At 43.2% G+C, this 12,107-nt stretch overlaps 1 protein-coding gene across 2 annotated transcripts in view; it reads right to left on the bottom strand.

Moving 5' to 3' along the window:
• The window catches only part of CUEDC1 (CUE domain containing 1), a 41,500-nt gene that overhangs the window by 485 nt on the left and 28,908 nt on the right, over positions 1 to 12,107 (bottom strand). Inside the window, exons 6-9 of one of the 2 annotated variants that reach the window (XM_063296884.1) lie at positions 7,508 to 7,597; positions 5,644 to 5,737; positions 4,834 to 4,892; positions 2,215 to 2,280 (exon numbers count right to left, since the gene is read on the bottom strand). In XM_063296884.1, coding sequence (XP_063152954.1) covers positions 2,216 to 2,280; positions 4,834 to 4,892; positions 5,644 to 5,737; positions 7,508 to 7,597 — 308 coding nt within the window. In that variant the 3' untranslated portion in view covers position 2,215. Of the gene's footprint in view, positions 1 to 2,214; positions 2,281 to 4,666; positions 4,893 to 5,643; positions 5,738 to 7,507; positions 7,598 to 12,107 lie in introns of those variants that run through there. The other variant, XM_063296875.1, reaches the window with a different exon arrangement.

The raw sequence follows: 12,107 nt of genomic DNA, 5'->3' as shown, positions 1-12,107 counted from the left end.
CTTTGGGCCAGAGCTCAGAGTTCTAGTCTCCCTTGTTGTCATCATCACTGCTTTTTGATCTTGCCTCTTCTAACATGGGCATAGCAACAGAAAAAAAAGCAAAAAAGCAGCACAATTTCATGCATCTTCGCAATGGGCAGCAACATGGACTGGATCCAGACAGCCAGTGTAAGATCAATAAAAAGCAGGCCAATTCAGGAAGAGAGGTTGCTTAAGAGCATCATTTCCTTTTTTTTAAATAAGAATTTTATTAAGTTTCAAGCAAAGATAAAAGCTAGAGAAAAAAACTACAAAGAAAAAAAACTAAAAAAGTGTAGAAACACAAGAGAAAATTTTTCAAAATTACAAAAAGAGGTGACTTCCGATTTTTAACAGCAAGGATATACGATTTTCCATAATCAATCCCTTACTCTATATTAAACCAAAATCACATTATTTTTACAAATCATTCCATTGGCACATTATAAAAATCACTAAATACAGTTGCTCCCTCCCATTATATTAAAAGATATACACAGACACACACACACACACAAACACACACAGACAATCCTAATTAACTCCCCCCCAAAGATAACATTTATTTAATTATTTCCCTCCTACTATTCTGTACATTCTTGTCTACTATAATAAAGATCAAACTAAAAAACATATAAATTGTCTACCTCTGTACTTGATAATACAACAATTTTAATAATCTTAGTCATATTAAACCCAAAACCAGACATCTATTATTTTTTATTATACCTTAATAATCTGAATCCAAATCGTTAAAGATAAATGAAATCAGCCAAACCCTAAAAGCAATCCAAATAAATATTCTTAAACCCTTATCCTACTTCAAAATAAACCAGAGCATTTCCATATCCCCACAATGCGCACAGAGCTTTTTTCTTTAAAAAAATCTAACAGCCCAACTGCCCCCTCAAAAACTCCAACTTCTCTTCAGGAGACCTTCCATACATAATAACCCCTTCTTTTCCATTGCGTTCCATCAGAAGATCAATTTCACTTATGGCTTGCAACTCACTCTCTCCCTTAAATTTCTTCAACTCGACTATCCGATCTTCATGCAGCATTTCAACAGAAGTCCCAATCTCACTCTTAGAAGAGACATTTCTGTCACTGTTAAATTCCTCAGTTTCATCCACGACATCCCCAACCAGATGACACATTTTAGAGCTCATATTTTTCACAATGTCCTGAATGCCTTGCATAAAAACTTAGTAGGAATCAGAAAGAATCTGTTTAAAATCTTGGTGGAAGTCAGAGAAAGTCTGTTTAAAATCCTCCATGTCTCACCCAGTAAATTATGGTGTCCCCTAGGAGTTTAACCAGCAAAAGTCGAAGATATGAAAGAATTCCAAAATGTGTTTACACAAGTGAAAGTGAGATATGCAGACAATTCCCCAGGGAAAGTAAAAGCAGAAAACTGAAAGTTCAAAACAGCCAATTCAATGTGTACGAAAATGCTAATATCTTCAAATTTAGTACAAAAAGACTAACAGGGAGACAATTATTTACTCTCAATCCTCCTTAATATTTGGATGGAAAACAAAGTCCAAAACTTAAAAAGAATTTTTTTAAAAAAATTGATCCCAAAAATAACAATAAGCACCAAGAGAACCCAGTTCTCCTTGCTGTAGAAAGCCTCTCTTAAGGTTCACATACTTAAAAAGAAATATAAATTGGGTGATTTAGAAATGGGGTGGCCGGTCTTAGTGTCCCTTTAAGGCTACAGTGCATTTTGGAAATGGTGATGTCCCAGCCTCCCGGCTAGCTCTTGCCAGCTGAACGTGAATGCTGTTTCCGATCTTCTGGCTGCAAGCAGCCGTCTGGAGGACAGATGGGGTGATTCCAGGTGTTTTCCTTTTTCCAGAAAAACACTCCTGGGCTTCAGGAAAAACCTGCCTGAGCCCCCAAAAACTGCTGCGTTGTCAGTTCTGCCCACTGAGCCCGGAGGCACAGCTGTTCAGTCAGCCATGTCCCCACCGGAAGTCCCAAGAGCATCATTTCCAAGGCCTTCTCTAGCTAGCACTGCTCAAGGGAGAGCCCCACCTATTTCTATTTATTATACCTGTACGTTAGTTTTAATTTTATTATATGGGGACATTTTATTAATTTTAATTTTATTATATGGCAATAACCTTGAATATTCCTGTTCAGAGTACCTGGCAAACGAACCGATAATTGCCGAAACAAAAATGAGCATACCTTATTGTACTTCTTTCGATGATTCTTCTGCCTCTGGTAACTTCCTCCTTATCTGGCAGTCCTCATCTGAAACACAGAGGCAGGAGAAGGTTGAAGCCTGCATATCTGCCATGGCCCGGCTTTGCGACTGTGCTAATGTCAACTCAGAGGCAGGAGTGTGAGGTGGGGTGCAGGGGGCTGAGTGAGGGACTGGCCCAAGGTCACCCAGCCAGCTTTCGTGCCTAAGGCGGGACTAGAACTCTCATACCACGCCTGATTGGCTCTTGGGCTAAGAAGGGACTGGCCCAAGGTCACCCAGCCAGCTTTCGTCCCTAAGGCGGGACTAAAACTCTCATACCATGCCTGATTGGCTCTTGGGCTGAGAGAAGGGACTGGCCCAAGGTCACCCAGCCAGCTTTCATGCCTAAGGCGGGACTAGAACTCTCATACCACGCCTGATTGGCTCTTGGGCTGAGAAGGGACTGGCCCAAGGTCACCCAGCCAGCTTTCGTCCCTAAGGCGGGACTAGAACTCTCATACCATGCCTGATTGGCTCTTGGGCTGAGAGAAGGGACTGGCCCAACGTCACCCAGCCAGCTTTCGTGCCTAAGGCGGGACTAGAACTCTCATACCACGCCTGATTGGCTCTTGGGCTGAGAGAAGGGACTGGCCCAAGGTCACCCAGCCAGCTTCTGTGCCTAAGGCGGGACTAGAACTCTCATACCATGCCTGATTGGCTCTTGGGCTGAGAGAAGGGACTGGCCCAAGGTCACCCAGCCAGCTTTCGTGCCTAAGGCGGGACTAGAACTCTCATACCACGCCTGATTGGCTCTTGGGCTGAGGGAGAGGGACTGGCCCAAAGTCACCCAGCTGGCTTTCGTCCCTAAGGCGAGGATGGAACACACCCTCTTGGTTTCTAGTCCAGGACCTCCATCGTTACATTAAACTGGTGCTTGTACGCCAACATTTTCCAGTCTAGTTAGCGCTGTGCTGTTCCATAGTGGTTGACTACTGTGTAGCAACATGGTTGTGCTAGTAGGGTGAAAGGTCCCAAGTCTCAAGTCTCCAAGTCTCAAGTCTCCCAGAAGTCCTCTGGGTCTGTACATCCTATCTCTTATTCCTAGTTTGGTACAGTAGTCCCTGCTGCCACCACCTATCTTCTAAGGCAGTGTTTCTCAACCTTGGGAACTTTAAGATGGGTGGACTTCAACTCCCAGAATTCCCCAGCCAGTGGCTGGCTGGGGAATTCTGGGAGTTGAAGTCCACCCATCTTAAAGTCCTCAAGGTTGAGAAACATTGATCTAGCTCAACCCTCTGCCATGTGCAGGAAAACCAATTAAAGCATCCATGAAAGGTAGCTCTCCAGCCTCTTCCGAAAAACTTCCAGAACCACAACATCCATAGACAGGCTATTCCACTGCTGGGCAGATTTTAGTGTCAAGAACTTTATTTACTTATGAATTCACAGACCACTTTAACAAAGGCTCCTCTAGCCATCTACAAAAGCAACAGCCGCAGCCAATGCAATAAGAAAAGTAACATGCAATAACAGAATTACAATTTATACGGCCAGTAAAAATAATATATTATTCCTGGCACACTGGGAATTCTATGGCAGACAGGTCCGAAGTGTTTCTGGAACAGCCATGTTTTGGAGAGCTTCTAGAAGGCCAGGAGAGGAAGCATGGCCCTTGACTCAGGGGCCAGGCTCTTTCAGAAGAGGGGAGTCCCTGCAGGGAATGTCTATTTTCTACTCATGGCTCTACCTGGCCTCAAGACTTTGATTCTGCTTTTACTGAATTTTCCAGGTACAGGTAGGTCTCAACTTAGGACCACAATTGGAACCGGAATTTCCATCATAAGTCATTGCAGTCATAAGTCAAGTCACTACGTGACTGGGCCCAATTTTATGACCATTTTTACGGTGGTTGTGAAGCAAATCATGGGTTGCTAAACAAATCCAGCTTCCCCAATGGGCGTTCTTTGCTGGAAAACGATCATGTGACTGAGGAGGTGGTGGTGAGACTTTTGCAACACCTGGAAGAGCTTTACAGGCCATAAAGCACCCATTCCAAGGCCGCTGTAACTTTGGACCGTCGTTAAATGAATGGTCATAAGTTGAGGACTACCTGTAACTGGTCTGCTCCAGAGTGCCATGTCTGGCACAGTCAGACATGGCACAGTTCCCGATCACAGTCAAGTTACTTAGCCTATCTCACAAATCAGAAGGGTCCATTCTAAGACGGCACAAACCCACCAATGATTTTTGTAAGTAAGTTTTCCTATTATTAAAAGAAATGTCTCTGTATGGTTTTTTTAAAACATGCTGCATGAGAACCAGGGGTATATTTACAAGGTGACATTGCAGGAGGAGAGCCGTGTTAGTCTCATGGCTCTGGCCCAATTAACAAATTTTATTGAAAGGCAGATGCTTTTGTGAGGCAGAGGGAAGGAGGGGAAGACAGATGACAGGATGGTTACGCAGATGCAGGTTATGTGTGAGACAGACACGTGGACCAAGACAAGGAATTTAACTACACGGTGGACACAAGTCTGTGGCCTAAGAGACCATCTTGAGAGTTGGCAGAGGTGCCACGTTGGGTGGTGAAGGCCAATGTTTGGAAGAGGCCCTGATCTTACCACATGAATGTCCTTCAACATCATCAAGAAGGTTAGCTGTTGAGGCTGCAGTCCCCATCCTGGATGTGGAGTTAAGGAGGGGAAAAAAAAACGAGAACATAATCCAAACCAGGTCCTGCCTCAGTGGTTTCAGTGGACATTGCCAAGCCTCAGAACACGGGAAACCAAATCAAGGTTCTTCTGAAGTCCTACAGCAGTTTTCCTCAATCCAAAGTGCTTTAGGACTTCAAAAGACCCTTGATTTGGTTTCCCACGTTCTTTAATTAGATGACAATCCTAACGTTCCCAAACAATGAAAGCAGTGCTGCTTGGAAACAGTCCCTAGTTTGGAAAAAGATCATCTGGACCTGTCCAGGGTTTGAGACCGGCCTCAACACCCCTTCTCGGAGGTCCACAGTCAAGGTGCATTGGATTGGTGGGCAAGAAAGTCAGGCCCTATTTTTGTCACTGGTCTCACTTAGAGCAGGAGGAGAGCCAAGAAGGAACTTTGCAAATCAGCCAAAGTGCTGAATGCCACCAGAACACAGTAGTTAGCTAGCTGGCTTGAGAAAGGCAAGGAGTCCTGAGTTCAAAGTCCTGTCCATAATTTGTGGACTTCACTTCCCAGAATTCTCAACAATGCCCATGACGACAAGGGAATACTTGGACGAGTCCACACTAGAATGGACCTCTCCTTCCACCTGGATTATGGGAACCAGCAGTGCCTGCAGCAATGTTCTCATTCATGAAAAGAGAACTGCAAGGTGGCCCTCAAAATCACCAGGTCGGGAGACCAACAGAAGATCATTTCATACAACCAGGAAAGGATACACTTGATGCTTCAAAAGCGGTTTTCTTTTTGACTTCCTCATTTTGGTCTTTTCTGAGAAAGCTCTGGCAAGTTCAAACAACTTCTTGCGTGTAGCTAAAAAGAAAAATGGGGGCGCTTTTATGGAAAAAGAAAGCAGCATCTCCAAGCAGTCTTATATTCAGGTATGGCCTTCACATTACCGAACTGAGGACTAGAAACTTGATTAAGACAAATTAAGGACTAGAAACTTGATTATGACAAAAGTTACAGCTCCTCCAAGATCCTGAATTTTGCAGCTGCAGTACATTTATTCCTAACTGCAGAAGAAATAGGGGAAAGTCTCTGAAAAAGGCAGAGATCACCCAACCCACAGGGCCAAGTATCTGCCTGACTTCAGTCTTTCCAAAGCATCCTTCTGCAGGGCTGAGATTAAATGACCAGGTTGTGTCCTGTTTTCCAAAAGGAGAAGGGAATGGCAGTTAAATCTTACTCCAAAACTTACTTGGGGTAAGACTGATGCAGCAGTCCCTGTGCCTGTGTCAAAATCAGGAAGGCAGCAGATGTAATGTAAACCCTGCCCCTTTTGAATGGGTGTGTGACGTTCCATCCGTCATCTTCCCAATTCTGACATCCATGTATAAAAACACACTCATGGCTGCCCTGAACTGATGATAACAGACTATCTGAGAAAAAGCAAGGAAGATTGTTTTATCTTCTAACATCTTATTGCTGCTCCCTGCTTTGGAGCATCTGATGCCTGAGACAAGCTGCATCACTCTGCCTATCTAAACGGCAAGGATCCATTGCACTGGATTCTTAAAGGCATGCAGTGATGTGAGATACTACACCTATAATGGCACCTGCACTCCAGCCTTCCTGAACTCCAGATATCGTGTACAGGTAGTTCTCGCTTACTGACTGCCTCGTTTAGCGACCATTCAAATTTATGATGTAAAAAAAAAAGTGTTGCAACCAAACCTCACATTTAAGACCATCACAGCGCCCCATGGTCACGTGATCGCCATTCACACGCTTCGCAACTAGCTTGTGACTAGCAGAATTAATACAAAAGGCGGAAATAAAATTGTAAGTCGCCATAACTGCCATTCCCTTCTCCTTTTGGAAAAGAGGACACAATCTGGTCATTTAATCTTAGCCCTGCAGAAGGATGCTTTGGAAAGACTGAAGTCAGGCAGATACTTGGCCCTGTGGGTTGGGTGATCTCTGCCTTTTTCAGAGACTTTCCCCTATTTTTTCTGCAATTAGGAATAAATGTACATGTGATGTTTCGCTTAACACAGAGTTGCCGGTCCAATTGTGGTCACTAAACAAGGACTACCTGCATTGTTTTGTACAGTGAGAGAAAGTGACTGGCCTAAAGTCTTCCAGGGATCTTCCATGGCTGAGGGAGGACTACAACCTGGGTCTTCCCACTCCTGGTCCAACACCTTTTCCACCACACCATCTTGGCTGAGAGAAACGGCTGGCCCCGAGCCCCCCAGGAGTTTCCATGGCTTGTGGGAGGAACAGAGGAGAAACTAAAGTTTTCCTTGCTCCAAGTCCAACATCTTCACCACTGTGCCACCCTGGCTGTCCCACACTGTTGGGGCTTCATTTCTTTGAAATTCCAGCTGGCTTGATGCCAGGTTGGGGTGCAGGGAGGCTGGTATCCAATCCTATATGGCAGTGTTTCTCAACCTTGGCAATCGTAAGATGTGTGGACTTCAACTCCCAGAATTCCCCAGCCAGCCATGAATTCTGGGAGTTGGAGTCCACACATCTTAAAGTTGCTAAGGTTGAGAAACACTGCTATAGAGAAACAATGGCAGGAAATATGCATCACAGTCTTGGGTTCAACCCAGCAAGTGCCAGAATATAACTCACATTTCCCCATGTGTTTTAACTTGTCCCTGAATAAGGCATCTTCGGAGATAGCCCCGCTGGGCACACCGGTTAAGGAGCGAGTGACCTCATCTGCAAGGCAAAGCACATTTAGGATCAACAGGAAGCAGCAGAAGCTGAGAAGATTTTGAGCAGTCTTTATGCTGGCTGGGGAATTCTGGGAGTTGAAGTCCCCACGTCTTAAAATTGCTGAAGTTGAGAAACACTGCTATAGTGGGAGGAAATCAGGCTTTTGGCATATTTGTGGTTTAGAAGAGCATCCAGCTAAATTCAGTGTTGAATTCAATGAATTTTGCAGCAGCTGCGGAAAAAAAAGGACATACTTTCCCTTTGATCTCTCCCTTTTACTGGCATGTGATTAATAAACCAAATAACCTTTTATGCTTTATGACTTCACCAAAGATACCAATCTCTCTATTTAACACACAGCCATTGCTTAACCAAACTACTTCTTTTTTTTAATTTTTTATTAAGAACATTATTCAGTTTCAACATATATAGCTACCATACAATATAAAATATATAGAAAAGCAAGAACAGACAGCCATAGAACAAAGAGGAGACTATAAGCAAACTACATCTTGAGGTCCTAGCGTGAAGGGAATATCCAGCCCTAAACTGCAGACGGGGGCAATCCATTAAGGCCCAGACTTTATTGTGTGTATCCTCATCTCGTTACCTTTGCCTTCAGCTGGGTGTAAAAGAATTGTTCCTTCAGCAATAGGAGGAAAATAAATTCTTCCCTGATAAAAGAGGCATCATGTGAGTCCACAGGGTGGGAGGGGGAAGGAACAGCAAATGGAACAACCCGTGAGCTTCCCCAAAGTACGATGATTGTTTTCAGCAGTTTGGGGCCCTGGAATACTTTTCAGCATGCTTTTGCTATTAGACCGTATTTAAGGCCCTAATCACAGAATATTCCTAGGTTCTCATCTGAAATCTGGCAGTCTTGTGAGATATAAGCCATTTTTAAAGATGATATTTATTCAATTTATTTGTTTATGTGCCTGATTATGCAAAATCACCTGTTTGGCACCTGATGCATGAAAACATTGCCCCTCCTAGCTAAATATATTGGCCTGGTTCATGCCTCACGGCTTGAAGGCAACGAGTAGGTTCCCACAACCACTGAAAGCCCAACTACATAGCCTTTTTTAGCAAACCCAGCCAACAAGAAGCAGTTTCTTCTCTACCACTGAGAAGTCTATCTGTATCTGCCTATTTTCTGTTCCCTTTCCCCAAATTGTTGCTTTGGGTCTTGAGTCCTGCCTGACTTAATCTCCACCCTTCCTCTGCTCTCTAGAACCTGGTTCTGTTTGCCTGACATAATTCTAATTTTCTTCCCTTGAACCCAAATCTCTGCTTCTGTTGTGTGACCTGACAGCCATTTATCTTGGCAGGGCCCCAAGACAAGGAAGAGTCTTAGCTGAGACCTAACATCCATGTTCACAAATTATGCTAGGATTAAGTTTCTAATATTAGTTTGTCAAATTAGCCAGAAACAAACCAGAGTGTCTTGCAGACAAGCAATCTGGTTTTTTTCCAGTATTTTATTGGATGTATATACTGCCAGATCTTAACCACTTTTGACAACAGCTTGAGTACAGCAAAACATCCATTATAACATCCGGGGTAGAAAATATAAAATAAAAATAAAAGAATCAACCACAACTACAAAAACTGCTGGTGACATCTCAATGAAATCCCTCAAAGCTTCCGAAACAAATTTATTTTAAGTAACTTCAAGGCTACTGAAGATGGGCTGTGATGGAATTCTCTTAGTCTGGGAACAAAACTGTATATGAACACTGCAGAACAAAAACAAATGGGCATTTTTGTGGTATTGAGTAGTAAGCTACTAGCATCCTCCCCATTGAACCAAAACCCAGTTAGAAAGAAGATCAAAGGGAGATTCTACCCTAACATAATCCCTAATAAATGAGGGGCCAAGGTATACATAAATACATATCCAGTTTCCAAGATTCTGCAACTTAAGCCCTATATTCTTGCAATAAACCTACTTACTTTGCATCCATAAGAATCCTACTTCCTTAGCATGAGTTTCTATAAGGAGCTTGACATTAATCTTGGAAACTGGAAATGGGTCCATTACCGATGCTATGAGTTTGTTGTTTATTCGTTCAGTCGCTTCTGACTCTTCGTGACTTCATGGACCAGCCCACACCAGAGCTTCCTGTCGGTCGTCAACACCCCCAGATCCCCCAGGGACGAGTCCGTCACCTCTAGAATATCATCCATCCATCTTGCCCTTGGTTGGCCCCTCTTCCTTTTGCCTTCCACTCTCCCTAGCATCAGCACCTTCTCCAGGCTGTCCTGTCTTCTCATTATGTGGCCAAAGTATTTCAGTTTTGCCTTTAATATCATTCCCTCAAGTGAGCAGTCTGGCTTTATTTCCTGGAGGATGGACTGGTTTGATCTTCTTGCAGTCCAAGGCACTCTCAGAATTTTCCTCCAACACCACAGTTCAAAAGCATCGATCTTCCTTCGCTCAGCCTTCCTTATGGTCCAGCTCTCGCAGCCATATGTTACTACAGGGAACACCATTGCTTTAACTATGCGGGCCTTTGTTGTCAGTGTGATGTCTCTGCTCCTAACTATTTTATCGAGATTTGTCATTGCTCTTCTCCCAAGGATTAAACGTCTTCTGATTTCCTGACTGCAGTCAGCATCTGCAGTAATCTTCGCACCTAGAAATACAAAGTCTTTCACTGCTTCTACGTTTTCTCCCTCTATTTGCCAGTTATCAATCAAGCTGGTTGCCATAATCTTGGTTTTTTTGAGGTTTAGCTGCAAGCCAGCTTTTGTACTTCCTTCTTTCACCTTCATCATAAGGCTCCTCAGTTCCTCTTCGCTTTCAGCCATCAAAGTGGTATCATCTGCATATCTGAGATTGTTAATGTTTCTTCCAGCGATTTTAACCCCAGCCTTGGATTCCTCAAGCCCAGCATGTCGCATGATGTGTTCTGCCCCTATCACTGTTGCCTTTTGCTTTCCTTCTTTCTTGGGCTACTTCTAGTGTCTCAGCAGACAGCCATTTTGCCTTCTTGGTTTTCTCTTTCTTTGGGATGTATTTTGTTGCCGCCTCCTGAACAATGTTGCAAACTTCTGTCCAGAGTTCTTCTGGGACCCTATCTACTAAGTCCAGTCCCTTAAATCTATTCTTCACCTCCACTGCATATTCCTTAGGAATATTAGTGAGCTCATATCTAGCTGATCTGTGGGTCTTCCCTAATCTCTTTAGTCTGATCCTACATTGTGCAAGAAGAAGTTCGTGACCTGAACTACAGTCAGCTCCAGGTCTTGTTTTTACCGACTGTATAGATGTCTGCCACCTTTGGCTGCAAAGGATGTAGTCAATCTGATTTCGGTGTTGTCCATCTGGTGAAGTCCATGTATAAAGCCGTCTCTTAGGTTGTTGGAAGAGAGTGTTCGTTATGCAGAGTGAGTTGTCTTGGCAAAATTCTATCAGCCTATGTCCTGCTTCGTTTTGTTCTCCCAGGCCATGCTTACCTGTAATTCCAGGTGTCATTTGACTGCCCACCTTAGCATTCCAGTCTCCTGTGATGAAAATAACGTCTCTTTTAGGCGTGTTGTCCAGTAGGTGCTGCAGATCCTCATAGAACTGCTCTACTTCAGCTTCTTCAGCATCTGTGGTTGGGGCGTATATTTGGCTCACTTTGATGTTAGATGGCTTGCCCTGAATTCGAATTGAGTGTTAATATATTGCTTTCTACTACAGATTAAGGTTACTATGGTAACTAATCATTGTGTTAATGGTTGCATTCCCTAAGGGAGGAACTTGCCTGAACTTGTTTTAGTTTCAGTTTCCCTTCTGTGTAGGCTTGCAGAGAATATGCAGCTGAGAGAAATCTCTCCTCTCAGCAAACAGCCTTTAAATATGTTTGCTTTCTGTAAATAAAATTATTTTTATAGAAATGCCTGGTGTGTGACTTTTCTGATCTCTCCTGGGCCAAATGCTTTCTAGCACTCTGCCAACATTGAGATCATTCTATCGTTTTTTGGGTTGTATCCAAGCACTGCTTTAGCCACTTTACTATTAATTATGAAGGCTACTCCATTTCTTCTGTGGCCCTCTTGTCCACAGTAGAAGATCTGGTGGTCATTTGATGTGAAGTGGCCCATACTATTACTACCAGATTGTATGTGACTGAGCAGATAATGTCTCAGATGGAAGATCATGGGAAGCCACTGGATTCATCTACAGTTGGGATTTTTTTTTCTTTTTTGTGTGTGTATATATTTTTATTAAAGATCTTTTCCATAAGTTACAGCTGGGGTTTTTTTCAGTGAGAAGCAGCAGGCAAGTATTTTAAATAAATGTTCCAGCTTCAGCTTTTTGTGCAGCTGACACGGCTCAGACTTGAACTTCCTTAAAATGTGCCATGGGGAATGACATTTTCGAGAAGGCCTGATCTGCTTGAATAAAATATTTTGAAATAAAAATATTGATACGTTTCCCAGATGGCATTAAGGTAGTTCAGCAACTTAGAAAGGTAGTCAATGCTGTAAAAAATATTGCTTGAGAGAAGAACTTTCAATA

This window comes from Candoia aspera, chromosome 1, assembly GCF_035149785.1.
Source record: "Candoia aspera isolate rCanAsp1 chromosome 1, rCanAsp1.hap2, whole genome shotgun sequence".
NCBI classification, from domain to species: Eukaryota; Metazoa; Chordata; class Lepidosauria; order Squamata; family Boidae; genus Candoia; species Candoia aspera.
This window is presented reverse-complemented; position numbering and strand designations above follow the sequence as displayed.